General features: G+C 47.8%; 1 protein-coding gene across 1 annotated transcript; it reads right to left on the bottom strand.

The window, feature by feature from the left end:
• Positions 1-136: 136 nt before the first annotated feature.
• Positions 137-25,976, bottom strand: SLC22A5 (solute carrier family 22 member 5). The gene is made up of 10 exons (XM_042934715.1): positions 25,549-25,976; positions 18,314-18,417; positions 11,598-11,752; positions 10,425-10,596; positions 9,098-9,224; positions 7,293-7,393; positions 5,397-5,611; positions 3,055-3,237; positions 1,894-2,029; positions 137-1,529 (listed from the first exon to the last, which is right to left on the bottom strand). Exons 1-10 carry the CDS (start codon positions 25,939-25,941, stop codon positions 1,442-1,444), a joined length of 1,674 nt encoding a protein of 557 aa, XP_042790649.1. The 5' UTR covers positions 25,942-25,976; the 3' UTR covers positions 137-1,441.

The following is a 25,976-nucleotide window of genomic DNA, read 5'->3' as shown; positions in this document are numbered from 1 at the left end:
CTGCAACAATGAGCCCAAGCTGACCCAGACAAAAGTCAGGCGGTGGTGTGGCATGACTCACCAAATTGTGGAAATAAAGGTTGTAGGCAGCAGGTGTTATTTAAAAAATCATTTTATTTATTAAAACATCTTCATTTACCAAGGCACTTCAGTAGCTTTCACAAAAATATGGTTTTTATCCAGGTGAAGCATCTGCTTTTGGAGTGCCGTGGTAACATAATCATAAAAGACAGTTACACTGAACACAAAATATCTCCCAATGTTACACGACTGAAGTGAGCAACTCTGAAAGACTGTGAACACAGTTTAACTTTCTTCTTTGTAATTTTTCCCCATGATTAGGTATCACAAAAGGAACTCTTATAGTGACGTCATTTTTGGCACTCAGAGAAGTGCTTGTGGCTAAGGCTGATTTCTTTGCACAAAGGGCAATGGCAGGCCATCACCAGAGTGATTCTGGGTTGGAAAAAAAAACAACAAAGACACAAACCAGGAAGCTGAAGAACAAGCCTTTCCTAAAGTCTATTCTGAAGGGTAAATAACTTAAGCAGAAAAAGCCATAACAAACAACAAATGAACAAACAAAACACAAACATACAAAATTTACATTATAGTTTTGAGAAAAGAGATGAGTTTGCTTGCCTCTCTTTCTCACTGATACACTTCCTTCCAATCATACATCAGAAACCACAGTAGCTAGGAGATGTGATTCACACAGCAGTGGAAAACAGAATAAAAGATTCAATGATGCACCTTGTATGGGCCTGGACAAGCCCAAGGCTTTGATCAGATGTAAACAAGTCAACCCAGTAGTCACACTGAGTGGCACCAGAACTCACAAATCAATGCACTTGCCCTTCTTCCATTATCTGCTCAGTTACCTCTGTATTAATTACCTTTAGGTTTCCCCAGATCTGTGCTCTCCTGCCTGGGGGAGCAACAATCCCATTTAATACCCCTTAAGATTAAGAAAGTGTGAGAAAGCAAACCCTCTGTGCAATTATTTGTTTTCCTCTAAAGTGCACCACTAGAGGGAAATGGGGAGAAGATTTGGGGGGATAATTAGACCTCCAGTTTTGTCAGGAGTCTTTTCAGGTGGCCTGAAATTAAGATGTAAATTTAGCACATGCCTCTCTTATTCTTCCAGGTCCCATTGGTTCTGGCGAACAGTTAACTTCTTAGGGAGTGCCAAGTCCACCATCCACCAAATCCGGGACTTAAGATGTATCTAAATTTGTCACTCTGGAGGGAAGGTAATACCCTAGGGCCACATGCAACCTCTGAGTCTGGGTGTCCAGCCAGGAGCAAGTCAGACACAGAGGCAAGAGCATGAAGGGTGGAGATGTCCACTGCTGAAGGGCTCAGTGTCTGCACAACAGCACAAGCTGTTTCTGACAAGACCCTGTCCCTCTCCTCACCTTCTCCCCCACTGGATGCTGTGTTATAAGGCTGTACTTTTAAGCACTTTGGAGCTTTCTTCACCATCTTTTAACATCCTTGTGTGGCTTGGAGTTTGCCTGTACTTTATCCTACAAAAACAAACAAAACTAGTGTTAGCAATGAATCTTTAAAAAAATGTCTACCAGTCTCTAAATAGTCAAACAAAACCCAGAACTGAGATGATCTCACTAAGGGGGAAAAACTCTTACAGCAGATTCTAAAAGGTTTCTCCTGGTCTCTTGCTGTCCCAGAGCTTCTGGGGTGGTGGAGATGCACATGGTGACACTGTGGTCTGTCTCAGACCAGACAGGACAGTCTCTAAGCACCTTGCCATTTCTAACCCTCTGATGGCTAAACTAGCCCACGGTGTCTGGGAGAGTTTGTAGGGAACTCTCAGCCAGGCCTGGACCCAGTGCATCAACACTGCAACCCAGCAACCCAGCACGACCTTACCCTTTGACCCTCAGCATCTGGTCAATGGTGTCTGGGAGAGGGGTGCCAAAGCTCTCTGGGAGGAACAAGGTGAGAATGGCTGTCAGGATAGTCAGACTTCCCATGAGAATGTAGGGCAGGAAGCGGTCGTAGGCACCTATGGCAAAGACAGAACTCTAAGCGAGGGATGCAGTCAGACTTGGCCTCCCTTCCTCCCTTTGTGCTCCCAGGACTCTAAAGGGGACCACGTGCCTTCTCAGCCTCTGCATCTCCCACAGTCTGAGCTGCCAGATTGAAACCTGGCACCTGGACAGGTCTCAGAACCCAGAGTTGGCACGTGCCCAGAGGTCCTGCAGCGCCTCACGGTACAGGGGAGGGGTGCGGGCCGGGAGGAGGGCACTATTCCTATCTCCCAATGCTGCATTTCCACGGAACTCGAGGTTCTCATCCAGGTACAGCAGTAACTCCTCCACCTCTCTAGATATGTCACAACCCGCTCACTTTGCCTTAAGGCCAGATAATGTGTTTCTGCTTGTCAGATTCATGTAGCATATTCACAACATGTTCTGGGTACTTTCAAGGCAGCCACCAACCCTCCCCAAAGATGTGCAGGCTGGGGGTGTGCAGGAGGGAGAAGCTGCCATGGGGAAATAATTCCAAAGAAGAGAAAAATTGTGCCCTGTTACATAAAATGGCACAAGGCATATCTTTACACAGTATAGAACCATGGTGTAAAACCAAAGTGTTCCAAATTACGGTAATTCTCAGTTCATCCATCAGACGTCTTGAATGGACATCCTTCCCTCCATGTTCCTTTTATACTCTGATTCCAAGAAGAAATTTCTTCAATTAAGTACATGGGCTCCCTATACCATGCTGCAGTTTCTTAGGACAAGGAAACTAGATTCTTTGATGGAAGGCCTGGGATAGCCAGAGCAGAAACAAAACTCTACTTATCTCACTGATTTCTAGCTAGTGCGTAGGTCGTTTTCTGTTTACAAGTGAGTGCCTCCTCCACAGTGTGCCTGGACACAGGCCCTCTCTAGGCACAGATCTGGTACTGGATGGATCCCATCTGCTGTGTGTGCCTGCTTTGCTGTTAACGACCCACCAGAGCTCACATTAAAGGCAATCAGTGCTTCCATGCCACGGCTCCTGCATGCCCCAGCCCACAGGACTTACCGAGGTAAACAAAGTAGGGGGACAGGATGCTCCCCAGGCGGGACGCTGTGGAGCTGACCCCCACACCCATGTTTCTGACCACTGTGGGATACAGCTCGGCTGTGTACACGTAGACCATGGAAAAGGCAGCAGTGACTCCAAACTTGCCCACCATCACCAGGACAGTGGCCAAGTAATACAAATCTGGAAAGGCAAAGGGAAGGAAGTAGAAGGCACCAACCCACGGTACGCTGCTATTAGGCATTTTGTATCTTTTTTCCCCGAAGCAAACATATTTTCTCCTTTCTGGGATATGGGGGACAGTTTCTCTAATGACCTTCTGTGGGATAAGAAGCTGTAGACAAGATATCCCTCCAAGTTGCTTCCTGAGAGGAGGCTGGGACCCACAGCTGTGTGAGGACATGCCCTTCTCAGCCTATAGACCACCAAAGTGAGCCTCTCAATAGCCCAAGTAAACCTGCTCTAGTCCAGAAGTCACTAAAGACATGCCTGGCGAGGGGTCAGGTGGCACCCCAGAACCGCACACTGCAGGCACTGTGGAATCAATGAATGACCTGTGGATGAATGGGGGTTCCATTCTAACTCATTTCATGCTTTCCCTCACTCAGACCTTGACAATTCATAGGACAGCAGATCCCCAGGAATAATCCTATCTATCCTGCTCGCTGTACCAATGAGGCACAGTGGCCTGTGGGTCACCCTGAGCTCTGGTGTGAGCTCTATGTATATATGCCATGCCTGTGCAGAACACTGCCAGGCTCAGGTGCCCACACACAACCACCAGAGGCCCCCATATTCATGTATCTGGATACCATGATGGAATATGAAGGTCCACACACTGTTCTGTGAATTCTGGAAAAAGGTTGCCTCCTTATCCCATCAGTAGGATACCAAGATGGTTTTAAAAATAAAATCCACTTGAGGCACCTGAGTGGCTCAGCTGGTGAAGCATCTGACTTCAGCTCAGGTCATGATCTCATGGTTTGTGAGTTCAAGCCCCACATCGGGCTCTGTGCTGACAGTGCTGAGTGCTGCTCTCTCTTTCCGTACCCCACTCACGTGCATGCACATGCTCTCTCCCTCTCTCTCTGTCTCTCTCAAAAAAAAAAATTGGGGCTCCTGGGTGGCTCAGTCAGTTGAGTATCCAACTCTTGGTTTTGGCTCAGGTCATGATCTTATGGTTTGTGAGTCTGAGCCCCACATCGGGCTCTGCACAGACAGCATGTAGCCTGCTTGGGATTCTCTCTCCCTCTCTTTCTTTCTTCCACTTCCCCACACATGCTCACTTTCTCTCTCTCAAATATAAATAAAATAAACATTAAAAAAAAATCCAGCTAGGACCGCCTGGGTGGCTCAGTCGGTTAAGCGTCCGACTTCAGCTCAGGTCACGATCTCACGGTCTGCGAGTTTGAGCCCCGCGTTGGGCTCTGGGCTGATGGCTCAGAGCCTGGAGCCTGCTTCCGATTCTGTGTCTCCCTCTCTCTCTGCCCCTCCCCCATTCATGCTCTGTCTCTCTCTGTCTCAAAAATAAATAAACGTTAAAAAAAAAAAAAATCCAGCTAATGGCCTGTGAGACCCATGCGGTGCCTGGCCCGTTCCTTCTCCATCCCTTCACCTCTTACCAGCTCCCTCCTTCTCCTCAGACATGCCAGAGTTATTCCCTCCTCAGGGTCTCTGTCTCTGCTGTTTCTTCAGCCTGAAATGCTCTATGTGTAGACCCTCTCACAGTCTTCGCCATCATTCCATCTACATCCTTGCTCACTTGCAAATGCCTGTTCTTCAGGGACACTGTCCATGACTGCTCTATTTAAACTAGCTCTCCACTGTCCTTTATTGTTATTATCAAAGGTGACCCAGTCTGCACCATATTAACCATTTTATTTACTGGTCTGTTGTCTTCACAACTAGTGTGCGAACTCCAGGAGGGCCTGGGGTTCTGTCTGACTTGTTTAATTCTGCGTCTTTAGCCCCAAGCACAGCACCTGGTCCACAGAGGCACTCCGGAGCTACTTACTGAATAAATACATGACTAACATAGGCCCAGGTTCAAGAGTAATGGGGTTGGCTCTTTCTTCCCCCTTACTCTGCAGAGGACACATAAGCACACCTTAACTTGGGAGAGTTAATGCTCACCACCAGCTCTCACCACTCCCCCAAAGCCCAAGCCATGATGAGTGTCTGGTCCCAGGAGACACTTTCTCTTGATTTTGTGATGGAGAATGCAGATATGCAAGTAAGCTGTTTCTGCGTGATTTCATTTTCTTCATTAATGGGGGGACACAGCCTGGTAGAGAATGAGTGAGTCAGCAAAAACTCCAGACCACAGATGCATGTGGCCCTACCTGGAGGCACCAGCTGCACGAAGAGGAGGACGCTACCGCCCAGGAAGAGGGCGGTGGCCATGGAGTAGCGCCGGGGCAGGTGCTGTAGCAACAGCCAGGCCAGCACGTATGCCGGGACTTCAACCACTGCCGACAGGAAGCAGTTCACATAGACATCCCCATGCAAGTTAGGAGTGTCAAGGGATAGCCCAAAATAGCCCACTGAGATGGTCATCCTGGAAAAGAGTGCGGGAGAAAGCTGGAGAAACAGCATCCACGTGCCTCCCAACCTCAACAACTTTTAAAGTACAATTAGCGCAGGAAATTCAAAACTATCCTCGCCAGGAGGACAGCGGGTTTAACCCTGAGCCTTACTTCTTAGAACAAAAGATAATTTCCTCCTAACCCCATGTTAACCCTGGACCACACCAATTTCAGAGCATTCCAAATAGAAAGAGTCCCAGCAAAAAGGCTTATATAATTCAGGTAGATTTACTTTGTTGAGAAAAAACAAAAACAATAACCACCTCCAACGTGCTTCTCAGCTTTAAAAACCCTAAGCCAAAGTACTTACAAAAGCTACTTCCCTACCCTGTGACCCCCCCGCCCCTAAATCCAGCAAGTGCAGAAGGAGCGAGAGAATGAGAAAAGAGGCATGTGTCAAGTAAGGTGTGATAGGACTGGAGGGATAAGATAAAACAATCATTAGGTCAAACATTTGGAGAAAGACCTCCTAGCAGACCCGCCATCTGTGGCTCTCAGCCCAGAGGAGGATGGACAGAAGTGGCTGACCGCAGCCCCACTGTACTTGTGGACAAGGGGAGGAGCTCCCGATGGCAGGGCCACATCATCTCTCATCTACAAGCTTCCCAATGTCCCAGGCCTGGACCCTATCCCTGGTAGGCATTCTCTCTGCTGATGACCAGCACTCTGGCAAACCAGACCTTTAGGCATTAGGATGTTTTGACTCATCTGCATGTTGAAACCACAGCTGGGACAATCAGGAAAAAGGAAGTGTCCAGGAGTCCCTGGGAAATCCAGAGGTGGAAGAGCACCTGGGTGAACCACAGAATAGGTGACTCATCACAGGCTGGCAAGTCTGTGGTGAAGGATGAATGCTGGTCCTGTCTGAGGCCAACACAGGTGTGGTGCACTGCCCTGAGGGGTCCTGGGCAATTCCTTGGAAGTGAGTGACTCATAGTATCCCCCAGGGAGCAAAATAGCTGGCTGCCTCAAAACTGACAGCTCCAGTAACAAAGGATACTGAGATGAAGCCTGCTATTGTCACCCAGCAAGCTCAGGTATTCTACAATCCCAAGGGTTTGGCCACTGAGCCAATGCTACCAAGGCACTAGGCTGTGCCCCCTGCTCTGGTAACTCACAAATGCCCTCCTGACATGCTTGGTGAAATGCTTCATTAAAAGGAGCCTGAGGACATCTCGGCTATGGGCCCTGCCTTCAGGACAATCTGTGAACATCCCAAAGGGAGGATGTTCTGCTTCCACATTCCCAGACAGTACTTAGCAGTCTCTGTAATGGGAAGGACATAACGTTTTCACTTAGCTCCTTTTTAAAGGCCTCCCCTGTCCTCGTCAGTCACTGTCTGAGGTGCAGGGGGGACAGAAACAAACTAGGGCCCACAGTGATCAAGGATCTGCCTCAGGACCTGGAGGGTTTCCCCAAAGACCCCACAGCTTCCCAAAAAGCCCCCACAACAGATTTCATTCTCCTTTTCTGAGATTCCATCAAGCTAAAAATTGCGACATGCCCACTTCTTTCACTGCAAGGCAGATCCCTTACGCTTTCTGATGACACAGGCTTTCAATTTGGTCTGAGACACACATTTGCAAATGAGAGGCCTGACAGCCACTGCCAGAAGCTTTGTCAGGAAGCCTCAGGTAGGTCTCACTTACGCACCACAGAATTATGGACATGACAGTGACCATTCGGATATTCCGGGTTCGAAGCAGATCCAGAATGCTGTGGGACTGTTGTTTCTTGGAACTCAGGTCTTGTAGCTGCAGGAATGATATGACAAGGGTATGGGACGGAGAGGCTGGAGACTCAGAGATTCAATAACACGCCTGAACCCTACCATCTTAGCTTTCTGCGTCTCCAAGTTGGTGAGTGTTTTATGTTTCTTTCTTGAAAAGAAAAAGTGTGCTGAGTGTATCTTACGCTGCTGCAGAAGGCATCCCCAGGCCTTGTCGATGACACATCAGTGAGCAAGAATAAGGAAAAGCGGGTGACCCGTCCCTCAGGGGATGCAGCCAAGGCAGAGGCCCAGGCTGACAGCTCCTTCTCTGCCCCACCCCCAGCCACCATCGGTGGCCACATTCCAGGAGGCCTCCCGAGCATTCCTTCCTGAGGCTGGCTCCCTGCCCTCTGGGTCAGAGAGAGAAACTGGCTGTGCACTTTATTGATTTGATATTTTTAAAGAATTAATGTTTTGAGTCCTCATACCATGTAGTTATTGGGTTACTTCCAAGGAAAAAAATTTCAGATAGAAAAACAGGAAAATTGACCTCAGCTTCACCCAGAGTAACTTCCTATGAAATTTGGCACAGCCAAGGACATTAATAAACCACACGTCTAAACACACTGATGTTGCTTTCTTAAGCAAACCCAGCTTTGGAGTTTGTTTTTCTCAAGTTAGCAGTTCAACCAAAGGTCAAATTTTGACTTTAATGGAGCCCCTGAAATAGCCTCGTTTCCTCAAAGATGTCAGTGGGGCTTATGGGTTCACCCAGACTGACCCCTCACTGAAAAGCCACCAAAGCTACCACACTTAAAAGCCCTCCCTGCCATCTACTCCCGCCCTGCCATCTGTGTGTCAGAGGTCCTTCCAGTACGTGCTGGGTGGGAGCTGTTGCTGGGCCAGCACTTAACTGAGGCCGGCAGGGCTGTTGGTGGCCAGCAGCTTCTCTGATGCCTGTAATAACTGGTCTCCCTTTCCTAAGCCCTGATCTGCACCTGAGTCCTGAGTGTTTCTCACGTTCCTTCTGCACACACTTCAGCATGACTGCTAGTGGCTGTTCTCACAGCCTTGTCTTCCCATCAGATCAGAGACACATTCCAGGACCCCATCAGCCAGCAATTACAACTTCTAACCTCTTGTGGTAGTCATGAGACTAAGGAAAACTGCCTGCTGTAGATGGTGGAAGGAGAGGGAACAGGAGGGAGAATCAAGACCCAGGAATAAGGTAGAGCCAGGAAATTACCCATGGCACATGAGAATAGGGTTTGCAGAGAAGGGTGGAATAGGTGGAAGAGGCGGATATCAAAAAGGAGCTGGCTCCAAGATGATATGCAACACGAATGACTGGTGGGTGGAAGGACACTGGACATTTCTAACTCCAAACCTACTTTTGCTCCATATTTTATGTACTATTTTTTTTAAGATGAGAAACTACCTAAGACATGAGAAACAATAATTTCCCATGATGCCAACTTCATGCAAGTCCTATTACTCAGAGTGTTTATTATTCAAATTAATGGTTTAACCATATGATTGCCTAGAAGAGAATTACATAAGTATGACAACCAAAGGTGAAGGTGAAGAGATTTGGACAACTGGTACCTTCTCCTCAACATGTGAATTTGAACAGGACCTGCTGCAGGGCAGCTGGGGCTTGGGCAGAGAGAGGGCTGGGCTCCTGCGTGGTGCTGGCCTAAAATCATGGTCACGGACACCCTCTGCCCAGCTCCCTCATGGCGCTTACCTCACTTGAGTCAAAGATAGTTGAGGGTGCAACAATTCCATTGATTTTGGCAGCCCTGCGGATGATGACCTCTGCCTCTTCAAATCGTCCCTGAGAGATGAGCCATCGGGGGGACTCTGGGATGAACCTGGAAGTATAAGCAATAATCTCACTGGGACAGTCCTGCCCAACAGACCAGGTGCAGCTTAAGTGGAAGTGGGAAATGGGGTTTTAGAGTCTACATTTGGGGAATGTCTGGTGTTTCCAAGTGAGAAGCAAAGAGATGGTTGACACTATACCCACTAATGACCTGAAGTGTGAGCTTTTGAGTACCCTCAAGAGTGCACAAAATTTGGAGGGTCCTGCGCACCGGGACGAGATTGCTTCTTAGGCTGGCCACCTCCATTTCTAAAGAATGGTGGTGCCACCTGCCGGACACTGAGGAGAAAGGCATAAGATAAGTTCCTGAAGCCTGGCTTCTGTCCTGGGCCTGGCCCAGCCCAGACTCTTGCCCTGCTGTACTTTCCTACTTGTCCCCAGCATCCACAGAAGCTTCTGCACTGGCCTCTTAGCCTGTACTTTTTCCTCACTTCCCACCCCTGCTGCATCCAAATGACTTGTCAGATCCCCTGCCTATGTTTATCAAAGCACCTGGGACTTTAAGATTTTATGGATCTTATTTTCTACCTCACCAAATGGACTCTGCCCTTTGGTCATGACCAGGAAGGACTCATGCTCTGCTCTGTGTCCTCTCCCACTATGCTCTGTAATGCTCTCTGCTCTAAGGGGAGCAGTGATCTCACCAACCCCACCTGCAAGGGGCAATTCCTGCCTCAGCCGCTCTGCTGTGTTCCCACTCTTGGTATGGACAGCCTCCTCTTTGCCTGTCCAAGTCCTCTATCTTGGAAGCCCATATGGAGCCTGGCTTCCTCCGTGTAAGCCAGGGCACTCTCACTTCCAGTGCTCTCCCTCTTCTCCCAGTGCCTGTGGTGTGAGGTCTTGGCAACACACAGCTGGAACCAGGGCCTAGGCAGTCTTGTCAGTCTGATAACTTCCTGAAGGTCATACTAGACCCCATCGTCTCCCGGCTACAACTTCTTCCTCTCCTTGCGCTTCAATAAACCCAGCACAGGACTGAGAACAAGTCTGTTGATGTCTGGGGATTTTGTTTTGTTTCCTTTTTGGCTTTTCCGGTAGGGAAAAAACATTCTGAAACAACTTACAACTAATTTACACTCCCTGTCTCTGGGAGCCCAAATAGGGATTTGTGGCTTGCTGCTGCCCCCTAGTGAAGGCCAGGTGGAAGACATCCTGCCGATGGGCACCCCTGGGCACAGGCGACACTCACCACCAGAGCGCGGCACACAGCACCCCCGGCACCGTCAGCGCCAGCAGCAGCATCCGCCAGTCTCTGATGAAGTAAGCAAACAGTGGCAGCAGCATGTAGCCAAACGCATAAAATATGCACACTCCTAACGTGGAGAATATAATACGAACCGACTTGCCAAGGATTTCTGTTCCTGTTCAAAACAAGGGAGGAGTCATGTTAGCACTTTAATTTAGGTAATTTCCTTTTTGATTTTTTCTTACGTAATTTTCAACAGAAATGGAAGCAGCCACGCCCTAGGAAACGGTGGGATTCTGAACCCCGTGCAGTCTGAGCGCCCACTGGGGGTGCCCCACGCTGGCCTCTTAGGCTCCTCAAGGACAGTTCTACCTTGAAAATTTTATCACTTCCCCAAGCTGTAAACTAAAGATGCCACGTTAGGCCTCAAAATGTAATCCTCATGTGAGGAAGAATTTATTAAAGGGGAAGTCACTATGAAGGATGCACATGGGGGCTTAAAGGAAATATTTTTAAGAAAAGATTATTCTATTAGACGTGAAGAGAAAGAAATAATCCTTTCAGTATACAACCCAAGGAACCCAAAGGCCAATAAGCTAGAGTTGGATTCCTCCAAACAGTGAGAGTGGGACTTTCAGTGAGAACAGGCCAAAGTACTGCAGTGTGTTCTTGGAATTAAAACCCTAAACATCACGAGACTAAAGTCCATTCATATCAATTCATTCTTTACAGTCAGTTTCCCTGGACACAATGCTTTACAGAAGAGGCAGTTTTCTTCCTTGGCAAGCCTACCATTCATGGCCCTTGCTCCTCACATCATGTCTCCATCTTTCCTTAGCAACCTTAGCTCTGGGAAGGCTCTTTTTTTTTTAACAGATGATCTTGGGTGAATTATAGTAAAGTGGCTATTGAATACTAATGGGGCCAAGGGCCACATCTCAGAGACCAGAAAAGAACTGGAATTCAGCCTTCAGGCTACCGTGCTCCTAGTGACTCAAGGCTGGGCACTCAGAGGACTCAATTTCACTGCCTACAAAACTAGGTTCAAGCAGTGCTGGTTGGTGTTGCTACAGACCATTTCCCCTTGGGGGACATCATAGCTATCTTCAGAGAGTGGGTGGTGGGATGATGGTGAAACACAGGATCAAGTACTCAACTCCAACTTGATGGCCATACCCAGGACAAATGCTGCCACATAGTTGGAGATCTGGCCCATGCCCACAAGGACAAACAGTACAGCAAACATCTCAAAGTTCTTCGAGAAGATCTGTAGGAAGCTGAAGCCTGTCTGCATGCCCATGGTCACAAACAGCACGTTCTTCCGACCAAACCTGGGAAGACAGTGACAGAGATCCAGCTGGGAGGAGGTGGCAGAAATGGGCTCCACCAAGATGGGCTTCCCCCAGAGCTCTCCAGGGAGGGGCTGTGGACAGTGCTGCCAGGGTGCAGTACAAGGACAGTCCTGGTCTCCAGTCCCTGTGCTGTTACTTGCCCTCCCCACTCCCCAGGACCAATGTTCAGCCCAGGAACAAGGACTGCCCCCAAGGTAGTCCCAGAAATATGATAATGATTGCAAGGGGTTGAAATGTATTCATTATGCTTACACCCATACATTCAGAATGTAGCTTTTTACAAGAGAACTGGTTTACTTTGGAGGATGATGGAGAAACAAGTCATTTTAAATGAAGACTGGTAAATAAAGAAAAAGAAACAGTTGTCACATATCCAAAGAATGTCAATAGGAACCAATAATAGGTGAGGGGAAATATCATTTTATGAAAGTATTCCAACTATTAAATGAAAGAGAAGTGATAAAATTAGAATATCACCATATTATAATCTTTAATAAATGGACAGATTTGGGAATTATGTTTCAGTGACTGCTAATGGTCTTTTTATGAAAAGATAACTGAATACTGCATGCATGATTTCTAGTCTCACTAAAGGGTATGAACCTGAATCTGATCAAGTCTCTATATCCAACTACCAATATGCAAGAGACACAGAGAAAAGAGGAATATGCTGAAGTGCACCCTGAGTATGCAATCAGCAAAATCCAGACGAGAAAATTCTACAGAGGAACAATCCAGAGTGCAAGAGATAAAATATACGGTAAAGAAAAGGATGGAGGCAGAATCCCTTAATCAAAGTAGACTAAAAGACATATCAAAAACTTTTTAAGTGGCCAAGACTAGACTTGTGTTTAAGGATGCACATCGGAAGGATAAAACTACCAAAAACCCACAAGGAAGTAATTAGTATAAAAGTCAGGCTGGGGGCGCCTGGGTGGCGCAGTCGGTTAAGCGTCCGACTTCAGCCAGGTCACGATCTCGCGGTCTGTGAGTTCGAGCCCCGCGTCAGGCTCTGGGCTGATGGCTCGGAGCCTGGAGCCTGTTTCCGATTCTGTGTCTCCCTCTCTCTCTGCCCCTCCCCCGTTCATGCTCTGTCTCTCTCTGTCCCAAAAATAAATAAAAAACGTTGAAAAAAAAAAATTTAAAAAAAAAAAAAAAAAAAAAAAAAGTCAGGCTGAGGGACACGTGGGTGGCTCAGTCGGTTAAGCATCTGACTCCGGCTCAGGTCATGATCTCACGGTTTGTGAGTTTGAGCCCTGCATTGGGCTCTGTGCTGACAGCTCAGAACCTGGAGCCTGCTTCAGGTTCTGTGTCTCCCTCTCTCTCTGCTTCTCCCCCACTCATGCTCTGTCTCTCAAAAATAAATAAATGTTAAAAAATTTTTTTAAGTCAGCCTGGTGGTTACCTATGGTGGAGAGAGGCTGTTGTACTTGAGACAGGACATGTGCACGGGGGCTCCTGGGTGGCCAGCAAGGTTCTATTTCTTGACTCGGTGGTAGTTACAAGGTTATTTCCCTGGAATAAGTCATCAATCCACCACACACTTGTTCTGTGTGGTTTTCTCTATGTTCATTTAAAAAAAAAATTTTTAACTGTTGGTTTTTTGGGGGGTTTGTTCTGTTTTAAAGATAGTATCACAGTCAGAGAGGAACAAGTCAACGTATTTCAACCAACCTAGCAGGTTCAGGTGGAGTCTGGCCAGGGCTGGCTGATACCCATTTTCATTCAATGAATGTTTACTTGAACCTCAATTATATACTAGGCACTAGAGATACTTCTGGATTATAAAAAAAAAAAAATGTTGTTTCTACCCTCAAGGGACTTACAGTCTACAGTTGGTGGGACAGACAGTAATCACATTCTAATCAAACAACCACACTACTGAAAGTACAATTACACATGGACACAAGCGCACTGAATGATCACCACTCAGGTTCACAAGGGATACAACAAAAGAAACTATTCTGGCCTGGGACTAGGGGTTGGGGACGTGGGCATTCAGGGAAGGGATCCCCGATGATGGGGAGCTGATGAGGCCCGAAAAAGAAGTTATTACTGACAAAGGGAAGTAGGCAAAAGGGACCAAGCATTCACAGTATAGTGGAGGAGACCAACATTAATCAGATAACACCTCTTATTTACCAATTTCCGATCAGTGCAATGGAGAAAAGGCACAAGGAAGCATGAGTTGGCCTTCATGGTTGAGGAAGGTCGGGGTGATTGGGGAACACAGAGAAGAGCATACACAAGTGCAGCTGGAGGAGACAGGAGGACATACACAGCCAGCAGCCAGCCTGAGTGGCGTCAGCTGTTCAACAGAAGGCTGCCGGGGTCGGTGTGTGTGTGGGGGAACCAAACCGCACAAGGCCTTGGTGCCATGTTAAAGAGTTTGGTGCTTGTCTCCAATGAAACAGGTTTAACGTTTGTTTTTGGTGCTAATGGCATCCAGTAGGTAGAGGCCAGAGATGTTCTAAACATCCTAAAATGCCCAGGATAGTCTCCCACAACACAGAATTTTCTGGCTCAAAATATCAATAGTGCCAAGGTTGAGAAACTCTGGTCTAGAAGGAGACCATCTCCCCCTGCATTGTTCCATAACAAGAGTACCCTACACACAAACCTAGGGACGGCCCCTTCCTATAAGGAGACAGGGATAACCTTTATCCATGCTTTCCCTTCCCATGGGTTCCCTGGGATGGTAGGGAAGAGAAAGACCCAGGGAATCCTTACATAGCACCCAGTTTTTGGCAGTCCAGGGCTGGGACCAGAAATGCTTACTCTTAAAGTCTGTCAACAAAATGTCAACCACACATATGTTAGAAAACCAGGAAATATCTGACTACTTCTTTCTAGGGCTATGCCCTCTTGTAATTCACACACAAGAAGGTAACTCGGTATCTTCAGGTAAAATGCTGTGACAACCCAGGATTATTTTAACTGCTCTTGAATTTCAGGCTTATTAACGTTCTAGAAAGGAGACTAAATCTTTGCCCTATACAAAAAGTTACTGTTGATACCCTAGACAAGTTGAGGGCATGAATCTACTGCTCTGAGGTCATTTCTTTGGCATGAGGTCATTTTTTTGAGCCAGCTTACTTAGAAGTAATGAGATCAGAAACCGTCCATCCCGCCGAGCCTGGTGCCTCCCATAGGGGTGCAGACAAACTTGAGAGGTGATGCTAGGAGCTGAAGGCACGGCTGCACCTACAACAGCTACACTTTTAGCTGCTTCATTTACTTGACATAGATGACCCTACTTAAAAGAAGTCTGCTCACGTTTTTTACGTTTTTAAAATACTGCACTTGCCCTTTAGAAGGCTAAGGTAGTCCTCAATGTACTCATTAATTTTCCTTCTACTGTTTGCTTGGGATCACATCTGTGGAACTTGAACACTTTCCTCAGGCATTCATGGTGTTCCTGGTAATCAGGTTCTCAGGCTAGCCCACAAAGATCTACTTAACCCATGACATAGTTGACCCAGAAAAATGCACTGAGTTTCAACTTTGAACTTGGGGTACTTCCTTCTTGATTTTTACATCAAGGAAATTCCTCTGAGTCTTAGCTGCCACTCAACCCCGTGAGAGGAGATTTCCCACCGACCAGCCCATTTGGAAGGTCTCAAAGAGCAGTCCTGGGCAGCCCCTGTTCTCACTCTACACCCTTCCCAGGCAATCTCCTCCACACTCGGGGGCTTTGCCAAGGGTTCTACGGAGCTGACGATTCCCAAATGTGTTTCTCCAGCTCAGACCTCTCATGGAGCACCATAGCTGTACATCCAACTGCAGGCTCATTTCATCCACTCAGGCCTCTCCCAGTCACACCAGATTCAGAACACTCAAACTGAGCTCCACTCTTCTCCTACAGACATGGTCCTCTTCCAGAGTCCTTTGTCTCAGAGAAGGGCTCTGTTGTACAGGCCCCAAATCTTCCTTCCTCTCCTGCATCCAACACACAGCCAAGGGCTGTTGGTTGGACCTCCTACCTCTCTTCTCCATTTCTACCACTGTCAGCCTGGTCCAAGCCATCATTTCCCACATAAATACTGTGACAGCCTCTTATGTGTTCTCTCCACAACCCCTCTTTCTCCCTTTCAGTCCTTTCTCTGCAAAATTATCAGATAATCGTTAAAAAAAAATACAAATCTGATTATACCACACTCCTGTTTTTACAAAACTCTCAGCTCCCCACTACTCTGTGACTAAAGCCCAAATTCCTGTCCATCAGCTAAGCTTGGCCTGCTCTTCTGCTTGGGCCTCCATGTGTCATGCTTCCTCTTCATACCACTCTCCACACATCCACCACAGAGGACTTTTTTCCAGGTTCTAAAGTGTGCCGTCTCTTCTGGAGTCTAGGCTTAAGTACAGCTCTCTTTGCCCAGAATGCTCCTTCCTCTCTGCACCCCTTTATCGCTGGCCAGTTTCTACTCATCTTTCAACTCCCAGCACATTGTCATCTCGTCGGGGTAGTTTCTCCTGGCCTCCTCTGTCAGACTCTCTTAGCTTCCTGTACTACTTCTCTGTATCACTTACACCACAAAGGACAAGTACATGCCTCAATTGTTTAGTACATTCTGCCTTGATAGAAGGAAAATTCTGGAAGAGCAGCGCCCGAGAACAGTAGTCCACACAAAACAGAGCATCAAGGCTCTTTGGGCCCAGATCCTAGCTCTGCCACTTGCTGGCTTTGTGACTGTACAAGTGATTTAACTCCTGTGGGTTTAATTTTCCCTGTCTGTAAAAATAAGAGTAAGAATACTTCCTACTTCATAGGGTTATGATGAGATTATTTGTTCTTTCTTTTAAATTTGTACAGTGCTTATGAGAGTGTCTAATACATCTTAGGTGCCATGTATTTGTTAGATAAATATAAGTAATCAACTGATGCTTGCTGCTAGATTAAAGATCTAGGGAAGCAAGGTCTTTCCTCCAAAAGAGCAAGTGTCTCAGGCTCGTCTAGAATTGTCAATCAGTGGTCATGGCCCACCTGACTCTTTAATGCTCACTGGTGACTGCGGGAATTTGATCCTTTTCTAATTTTTTTTAACTTTATTTATTTATTTTTGAGACAGAGACAAAGAGCATGAGAGAGAGAAGGGCAGAGAGAAAGAGAGAGAAAGAGAAGGAGGGAATCCCAAGCAGGCTCTGCACTGTCAGCACGGAACCGGATGTGGGGCTCAAACTCACAAACCGTGAGATCATGACCTGAGATGAAACCAAGGGTTGGACACTCAACCAACTAAGCCACCCAGGCACTCCGACCCTTTTCTAATGGCTAGATGACACTTGGGAAACACAAATCTAGTGAGAAATGCATTTATTTCTCATGAAGAAAGAATTCTCAGGTAAAAACAATAATCTAAACATGCCAGAACATCACCCTGAGTTTGTGCTATGGGACAATATGACTTTGTTCTTTAAAAAAATTTTTTTTTAATTTATTTTTGAGACAGAAAGAGACAGAGCATGAGCAGGGGAGGGGCAGAGAGAGAGGGAGGCATAGAATTCAAAGCAGGCTCCAGGCTAGGAGCTGTCTGCACAGAGCCCAACATGGGGCTCGAACACACAAAACATGAGATCATGACCTAAGCCGAAGTGGGACACTTAACTGACTGAGCCACCCAGACACCCCTGACTTTGTTCTTAAGGTAGGATGACATTCTCATCCTGAACTTCTCTGTTAAACCTCAACCAGCTAGGAGAATGCTGGGACTCCACTGGGTGATCCAGTACAGCCAAGGACCTTGGTGAAGGCTATTCTTCTCACTGTGGGCTTCTCCAACAGACCTTGGAGCCCTAGGGTAAAAAGACAGGGTATAATGGATCCCTCTGAGGACTTCATGGAAACTATGGACCTTCCTCCAGAAAAAAATGCTCATATACAATCTCTAAAATTTTGCACATAATTTCAAGAGTAGGTGAACTCCCTAAGCCATGAATGGAACTTGAGTTAAAAACCTTGGAATTACACAAATAAGCTGCTTACGGGCCAAAATAGCACATTTTCTGCTTGTTGTGAAGTAGGTAACATAACCAAAAGTCTCTTAGCTAAGAGGCACCATCCCCATGAACCCAAGAGTTCTGCCTGTTATGCCACTACCAGCTAGTGAGATCTCTCACCATGCAGAGAGAATGATGGTTTGGAAAATACAGAGGTGGTCATTCATTGTAGGCCTTAAGATGTACAAAAAATTCATCTGCATGTGTGTGGTGTCTACCTCTCCAAAGCTCAGGGACACGAAAGAGTCACCTAGGGAAAGCCAACTAGGCTGGTACAAGAAGTGAATTATGGCATAATTCTGGTTCAGTGGGATCATGGATATAATTCACTCAGATTGTTCTGCTAAGCAAGAATTAGAGAGGAGGTTGTTGGGTCTCTTTACCTGGTATGGAGTATATAGTATAGACACAGCTTCCTCTTCTTTTAAAACACAAGGCCCTGGGCTGAGAGACTATCATTTGAAGTCAAACGCCAGGTACGTACATGCTCCTTGTTCGGTCCAATGGTCCCCTGCAGCTGCAGGAGACAGACACCCACCTTACCTGTCTGAGAGCTGCCCCGAAACAAAGGAGCCCACCAGCACACCCACGAAAAACAAGGAGACCGTGAGTGGGGCCTTCCAGTCGTCCTCACACACCAGGTTCCACTGTAAGGGAGCAAAGGGACATATCACTCACTTCTTTTGTTAAATGTTTTAAATTTAAGATTTTTTGTTAAATTAAATGAGAATATCCTGCATCCCTGCAGGTTCTGTTTACATTACTGCACAGGTGCATGACCTCATTCAGGCAGGCAAAGGCTCATGTGGGCAGCGAAGCAGAGAGGAGGTTGCCCCTCACAGGGAGAGTGGGCCCCTCCCATCCTGTTTTTCATGGCTTTCAGCTCCATTGTTTTGCTACCAATTTGAGGAGGGGGGGACAGGTAGGGAGCAAATACTGTGGCCTTTCATGGTCACTTCTAAGAATCTGTGGATGGGGCAGGGTACTCTTTCCGTGGGGTTGAGGCCATTAGGATGAATGGCACAGGAATGGGTCTAGAGTGGGACTCTGGGGCTCTAAGAGTCAAGGCATCCAGCAAAGGACTGAGGCCAGAGGGCCCGGAATGCATCATGTGGATCTGTTCTTGCAGCTGGACCCAGGTCCCCACTCTGGGCCAGTGAGCCCTGGGATCCTTAATGCTGTGCCAAAAACACTAGGCCAAATTACAGCCAAGAGCTCTGAGCTGGGAATCAAGAAACTGGGTTTAGCTTCTGCTCTACTGTTAAGTGGTTATCAATGTCAGGTAAGATTTTCCTCCCTCACTGTGCCTTAATTTCCCCATGTGTAAAACAGGGATCGAGGTACCGAACAGGCTGCTCCGCTTGAGTTTCCCAGCTCCCAGTGCATAGTTCCATCTATAGTTACCATGAAAAGAGATCTGCAGGCATGGGGAAGCAGCTGAACATTCAGATGGTGGGTTGCCCCAGCCTAACAAGGAGCCAAAAAAAAGAGAGGAAAGGACAAAACAAAAAGCTTAGTGGTTCCCAGAAAAATGTTTCCCAGAACAGAGAAAGATGGTGCTCAGTAATCACCAAGAAGGCTGCCCTCCAGGAATGCAGACCCTTGCCCGTCTGGTGCCAGGCTGCTGGCCTGCCCTCCATGGAGCCTGCTGGCTTCCCAGTAACAAAGGCGGGGGGGCGATGTGCAGCTTCCAAGAAAGCATTTCTTCCAGGCCAGTGACGGGGAAAAACAAGTCTGCTTCCCTGCCCCACTGGGCATGTGTGCACATAGCCTCTGGGCACCTCAGAGGGGTGTGAGGCAGTCCATGAAGAACCCCCACAGCTAACAATAAGGGTCACTTGGCCACATAACTGGCTCTCCACTCTGGAATAAGCATGCACCTTGGATGGGCTGAGAATGGTGTGGTGATCCTCACTGCAAGGAAGAGGTAGCAATCTGAAACTCAAATCTAGAGAAGTTTAGGGGCGCCTGAGTGGCTCAGTTGGTTAAGCATCTGACTTTGGCTCAGGTCATGATCTCAGGGTTTGTGAGTTTGAGCCCCCCTTCTCTCTCTCTCTCTCTCTCTCTGTCCCTCATGGGATTCTCTCTCTCTGCCACTCGCTTACTTGTGCGCGCTCTCTCTCTCTCTCTCTCTCTCTCTCTCTCTCTGTCTCACACACACACACACACACACACACACACACACAAATCTAGAGGAAGTCCAGATTAGCAGGAGGCAAGGATAGAGGAGCACCAAGGTCCAAATACTCAGGCAGCCCTCCCACCCCCGCAGCCTCAGTGGTGCTAGCACCTAGATACCATCTCTCTTCTAGGAGGGTGAGTGCTCCCAGGACAGTCCTCATACAGACACAGCTGCTATGTCAGGATGGGAGTGACCAGGGAGTGAGAACTGGGGGACTTGGTAATGGGGTGCAAGCCTCTGGCTCTTAGGTGTTAGAGCTTCAGGGGCCAGATTACGACTACCGCAGCTCCTGACTATGATGGGCTCTATTCCCAGCCAGCACGCATTACTTTTGTAGCAATGGAGATGCAAAACTGAAGAGTCAGTAGCTGCTTCTCAACAGGATTCGCATGAGGGGTGGGGACTGATACAGCTGAGCTAGACTGGAAATCCACAGGGACTTCTATAGTGAGTTCTGGAGCAGTAGACCCCTCCCCCAACAATGTCAGGTCTCCTGATACAGGCTTATAGGGAATTCTGTGCTGACAAGGCCAGGTGTTACCTGAAACCAGGTCAGACTATCCCCTGCAGGAGACAAGGTGTCTGTCATGCTCATCTTGGGATAGATTCCCAGGGCATCTCTCCAGTACCTGCAGCCTCAACCCCACCACTTGGTCCAGGCTGTCCTTACTCTGGGCAAGTGTGTAACTCCTTGGAGTAATTGGGCCCTTTATCCACCACTGAAGATTCTTAACAATCCTCAGGACCTGGCTTTGGGCCCTCCAAAAGCAAACCCGGGTTGACACTTCCTTCCTACTGGCCACAGACAGCCTATGAGTAGGGTCAGGAAAGATAATAGGTCTCAAAAAATGAACACAAGGGCAGCCATGGACTAGATCCTACCCAGCCAACCCATTCAGCCAACACAACCTGTCAGCCACCAGGATTGCAGTGGGCTCCAGGATTTGGCTTGCATCCTCTTTAGCAGAGGTGGGCTGAGAAGCCCTTAGAGTCCAGGCTACGTATCCAAGATTTGTGTTTGCAGAGCAATCTAGTGTTCCTATCCTGAGCTCGTGGCTCCCCAGCCGTGACTAAAGCAGCTACAGACTAGCTCATGGATGCTTCCTCTTGGTTCGTGGGATAGGCTGGTACTGGCTGATGATAGCAAGTCTCAGTGTTAGAACTAAATGTGTGTTTAAGATTCAGGTCATGAGTCTAGCATTGTGACCCCTCAGCTGGGTGAGCTGTGAAAACAGACAGCCTGAAAAAATCTAAGAGCCACTCTGGCAAGGGTCCAGACTTGCCATCCTTCCTGTTCAGAAATGTGCCTCTCTACTGGTGATGGTTTCATGGATCTCTCTCTCTCAAAGCTTTTCAAACTGTACACTTTACTTATGTGCCATTTATTTTCTGTTATTTACACCTCAACAAAGCTGTTAATGTTTTTTTGTTTTAATGTTTATTTATTTTTGACAGAGAGAGACAGGGCATGAGCGGGGGAGGGGCAGAGAGAGAGACACACACAGAATCCAAAGCAGGCTCCAGGCTCTGAGCTGTCAGCACAGAGCCAGACGCGGGGCTGGAACTCACAGCGAGATCATAACCGCGAGATCATGACCTGAGCCAAAGTTGGACGCTCAACCGACTGAGCCACCCAGGCGCCCCAAAGCTGTCAATGTTTTTAAGAAGAGAGAGAACTGTGTCTCTTGTATGCAGTATATAATTATAGCTGCTTCTCAGTTATGGGAAATAGAGATGTGATGTAGATCCCTGGGACTAAATGTTCTAACCTGTGAGTTGGCTGGAAGGGAAAAAAGACAGGGTCTGTGCCCATAGGGCAGAAATTCTTCCTGTGATGTACCTGGCCTGACCGCATCAGTGGTCAGACACGCTACGCTGGTAAGCACCACCTGTTACTGAATGCCATGTGTTCCTACACACATTTCATCCTGCCTCCTGCTGCAGTTAATGGCAGATCCTTGCCCCAAGGCTGTCTGGGCAAGGAGACAAAGAATTTGCTGCCATATCCTCTATATAACGCCTGGCAGTGCTCTACAGAGGAGAGGCTATTTGGTACATAGTTGAGTGAGGGAACAGATAAATAAAAGGGCTGTTAACTTGCAACACCACAGTATCTTTTGGGCTTGGACCTTAGGCTTGGCTGCTCAAGGCCCAGATGAACCCTGAGCTTCAATCTCTAGAATTTTTTTTCTTTTTTTTTCTTTCTTTTTTTTTCTATTTAACCCCCTCTCTGTGTCAGCTCTAAGAACTTTAACCCAGGGTGTCGGTTCTCAGCTAGCTAGAGCAGGGCTCAATCTGACCACTCATGTCTAGATGGTTCTACTAAGACTGTGTGTACAGGGGCCTCAGGGACCCAACAAGTAACTTCTCTGGTTGCCATGAGCTCCAAAGGCAGGGCTGAGGGTCTGCTCACTCACTCTCCCTTGAGTGAGACATGTCAGCAAAGACCTAACAGTGAGGCACAAGCTCTGGGTCTTTCCACACTGAGTCAGCCCAGCCCTGCCTCCCCGGTTGATGTGGTTTTTCCTTCAGGCAGGCTTGTAGATAGCAGTGAGGGCTGTCCTATCTTCCAAGACTCGGTACCTGAGATAAGACTGACAGAAAAGCCAGTCCAGAGGAAGAGACTTTCCAGGACAATAAGGAGTGAGTTAGAGTATTGCCATGGGCTGGGGCAGGAGGCTTCAGAGAAGCAGAGAATGGCCAGAAGCAAGGAAACACACATGACTGCCAGGTCTTAGCTGAAGACACCCTAACTGATGGGTGCCAGAAGAGCTAGAAGTTTCTCAAAGAATCTTTCTGGCTGCTAGCTGGGCTAGAGAAATACCAAAAAGCAGGTGGGCCAGGCAGCCTGAGAAATCACCCAGGTTTCAGAAGAGGGGTAGTCCTGAATCAAGAAGCACTCAGATATTGGAGCAACGCTGCAAGGTGGGGTGGCTGATTCTCTAGTACTCCAGGAATGACTGAGGGGCAGGGAAGAGGCCAGTCTAGAAGCACAGGGACCACCAAACTATTCCCGAAACATTCCCTTTCATCGCATTCCTTTTCACCTCCTTTCCGCCAATCCCAACACCTTGTCGCAGATCCATTTAGGGGCAAGCCACAGTTTGTGGGCTGGGAGGTTACATTTTCTTGAAAATATTTTGGTCAATGCTTTCTGACCACCTCCAAGTTTCCCTTCTATGAATTAAACTGTCCTTTCCTTCTTTAGCTCTCAAACTTTAGACAACATTTCTTAAGTTGTTCATTAATCCATTCACCAAAAATTTCCTCCAGTACCCTGTCTATATCCAGCCTCATGTCAGGGAGATGCAAAGAGGTAAATCTACCACAACGTTTAGTACTACATGTACATACTTGATAACTTCAACAAGGAAAAACAATTAAACAGGAGACCTACAGTTTTCATCTTCTGTTGAAAAACAAATAGGAATTCAATACCAATGTACTTATAAACACCTCTATGTATGATTTGGGGCTGAGGGCAGGCTTGAAACTTTATCAGACATGGAACTGTCTGCAGTGATCAGCAGGCCAGGTCCAGGTTGGAAGACAATGGGTCTTAGAAAAATGGAGCCATCAGAATGTTAATGCAATAGCTTCCAGGGGTGACTATTCACCTAAGAGGAACAAACAGCCTTGGACTTAAGAGTCAGACATTCCAGAATCCCAAAACAAAGGGCTAAGTAATGTATTAACCTTGTCTCCTTGCAAAGGCTGAAAATGTGTATGTAGGTAAAAGGGCACGCAGCTCTTATGAAACTGCCAAGACAGCTAAATAAATAGGCTAAATACAAAAAAGGAAAAGCCTGACATTGGCAGCAATGTAGCTCAAGGACCCTTCCACTATAGTCGACCTTTGGGAGCTCATCAGTGCCACCACCAGTCTTAGCCCAAGACAGGATAGGGGCAGTGAAGCAAGAGCAAATGAGTAGGGTAAGCCAAGGGACTCTAGAAGTCGGGGTAAAATCCAAAGAGATGCCATGAGCTTCTCGTGAATTCACTGCTTCCCCTTTCATTGGGCAGCCAGAAGCAGAATTTGCAGGGACTCCTGTGTCATGAAGTATGGTTTCCCCTTGGTGGCCTCAGCAAGCAACCTGAGGGACAGCCTCTGCTTTCACAACTCACTGGCTTTCAGGGGTGTGACAGACTTGCTTATGACGCTAGGAGCGAGGACTTGTAATGACTAGGAGTTTTGATTCTCTGCCGACTCTTGGGTCACAAAGCACTGTCAGCTACCTCCATTCAGTGCCTCTCTTGTCAAGTATCAATACCTCAGGACAGTGGAATGATATCACTAGCTGAGAGATCCCAGTGGGGCTCAGATCACACTTCTATTACATATACATGGCAGTAAGGAAGCACAGATGCTGGGGACATCAAACATCCAAACATACAGAGCACAGGTGTGCACATCCATAGACACAAGAGGCTCAAGGCAGTGATCAGACTCCCTTGAAGGGTGACAGCCTCCAGAAGCAACATAAAAGGAGCCTCCAGAACCCCTGTGGGCTTACAGGAGGGTTTGATGCCATATCAGGACCTGTGCACACTCCCTTTTAGAACTCTCCCTGTGAACCCTGCCCTCCTTCCAGGTTGTTTCCAGCTGTTCCAGACTGGAGCTAAACACTCCAGATTCAGCGAGATGCCATTGCCAGGAAGCTTTCTCTCATCTGTGAATCCCTGATCCTGACACTTTGTGAACCTGGGCACCTAGGTGCCTATGGAGGACTCTTTTCACTGCTCTGCTAGTTCATTTCTGCTTGAGACCCCAGGGAGTCCAGTATCTGAATAAGATGCAAAGCACATCTACAAGCATCCGTTAACGTGATGCCATACATGTAGTACTAATGACTGCAGGGTCACTGGGGGAGACAAAGCTACCCAAAAAGGAAAATCCAAGGGGTTGGGGAATAAGAAGCACCCCCCCCCATGCTTCCTATGAACTAAAGTTGTATGCTTTAAATCTGCCCAACGACATGGCCTTCGAATATTCTAAAGCATTCCAGGTGAACAAGTCAGCCTGAATGGATGTTCAGATGAATGGGTCCTATAATTCTGGTAACTAAACATAAGCAAAAGGTAAACAATCCCTGATAGGGTATGACTAGACCGACATTTTGGATGAGGGTGGATGAGGAAAGAGTAACTGGAGAAAGGAGCACCGTGACTATTTTATACACATGCTTCCCTTAGTTTTACAAGTTCTTAAGGAGTGTTTCTCTCTGAACAGATGCCAAGAGGCTAGAGAAAAAGCGGTGACAGCCCCTTGGCCCAAGCTCTGAATTTGCTCAACACCCCCATCTCCATCTAGAAAAAGTCTTTGATTATTCACGGTCTTAGAGTATCTATCAGGGACCACCGTGGCCTTCTTGGCACCCTCTTCAAGGTGGCCATTAACATAGGCGGCTAATAGGACACTCGTGCTGGGAGGGGCATGGTCTGGTTGGAAGTCACTTCTCAAAGCGTTGACTGGAGGATGCCCACTTTGAGGTGGATAGTGTATTGGGAGAGAGAGAGTGACAGCATCCAGCGCACACCTTGTGGGGTGCAGTGCGAAGGTCCTCCCCACGTCCTCGGCCCCGGGGCTAGTACGCACCTCAGTCACGATGGTGGACAGGTAGATATCCTGGCTAAACTCCCAGCCATCCAGGCAGCTCTCCTGCTCCAGTTGCTCCAGATCCAAGTCGCGCCCCGGCTCCAGCCCCAGTGCCGAGAAGTTGGCGATCGCCGCGAGCCGGTAGCGCCGGCAGCTGTGAGGCACCTTACGACCGTCCTGCAGCCGCAGCGGGATACTGTGGTTGCGCCACGCGCTGCTCAGGTTCGCGGTGTCGGGCACCCGGCAGCGGTGCTCCGGGGTCAGCGTCAAGAACACGACTGACATTCCATTGAAGCCGTTGGGGATGATGCTGGCGCTGAGCAGGAAGAAGATGAGGCGCTGGAAGGGCCCCCACTCGCCCAGGAAGGCGGTCACCTCGTCGTAGTCCCGCATGCCGCCTTCGGCGGCCAGCGGCGCGCTGCCCGGGG

Source organism: Panthera leo, chromosome A1, assembly GCF_018350215.1.
Source record: "Panthera leo isolate Ple1 chromosome A1, P.leo_Ple1_pat1.1, whole genome shotgun sequence".
Lineage (NCBI taxonomy): Eukaryota > Metazoa > Chordata > Mammalia > Carnivora > Felidae > Panthera > Panthera leo.
Note: the sequence above shows the minus strand (reverse complement) of the source record. Positions and strands in the feature narration are given on the sequence as shown.

Excerpts from the sequence above, each read along its gene's own strand:
- SLC22A5 (XM_042934715.1), bottom strand. The coding sequence starts at position 25,941 with ATGCGGGACTACGACGAGGTGACCGCCTTCCTGGGCGAGTGGGGGCCC. Across the intron at positions 10,597-11,597 it reads TGTGGCAGCATTTGTCCTGG|GAACAGAAATCCTTGGCAAG; the intron begins GTATGGCCATCA and ends TGTTTTGAACAG. Across the intron at positions 9,225-10,424 it reads CTGTGTGCCGCGCTCTGGTG|GTTCATCCCAGAGTCCCCCC; the intron begins GTGAGTGTCGCC and ends TTATACTTCCAG.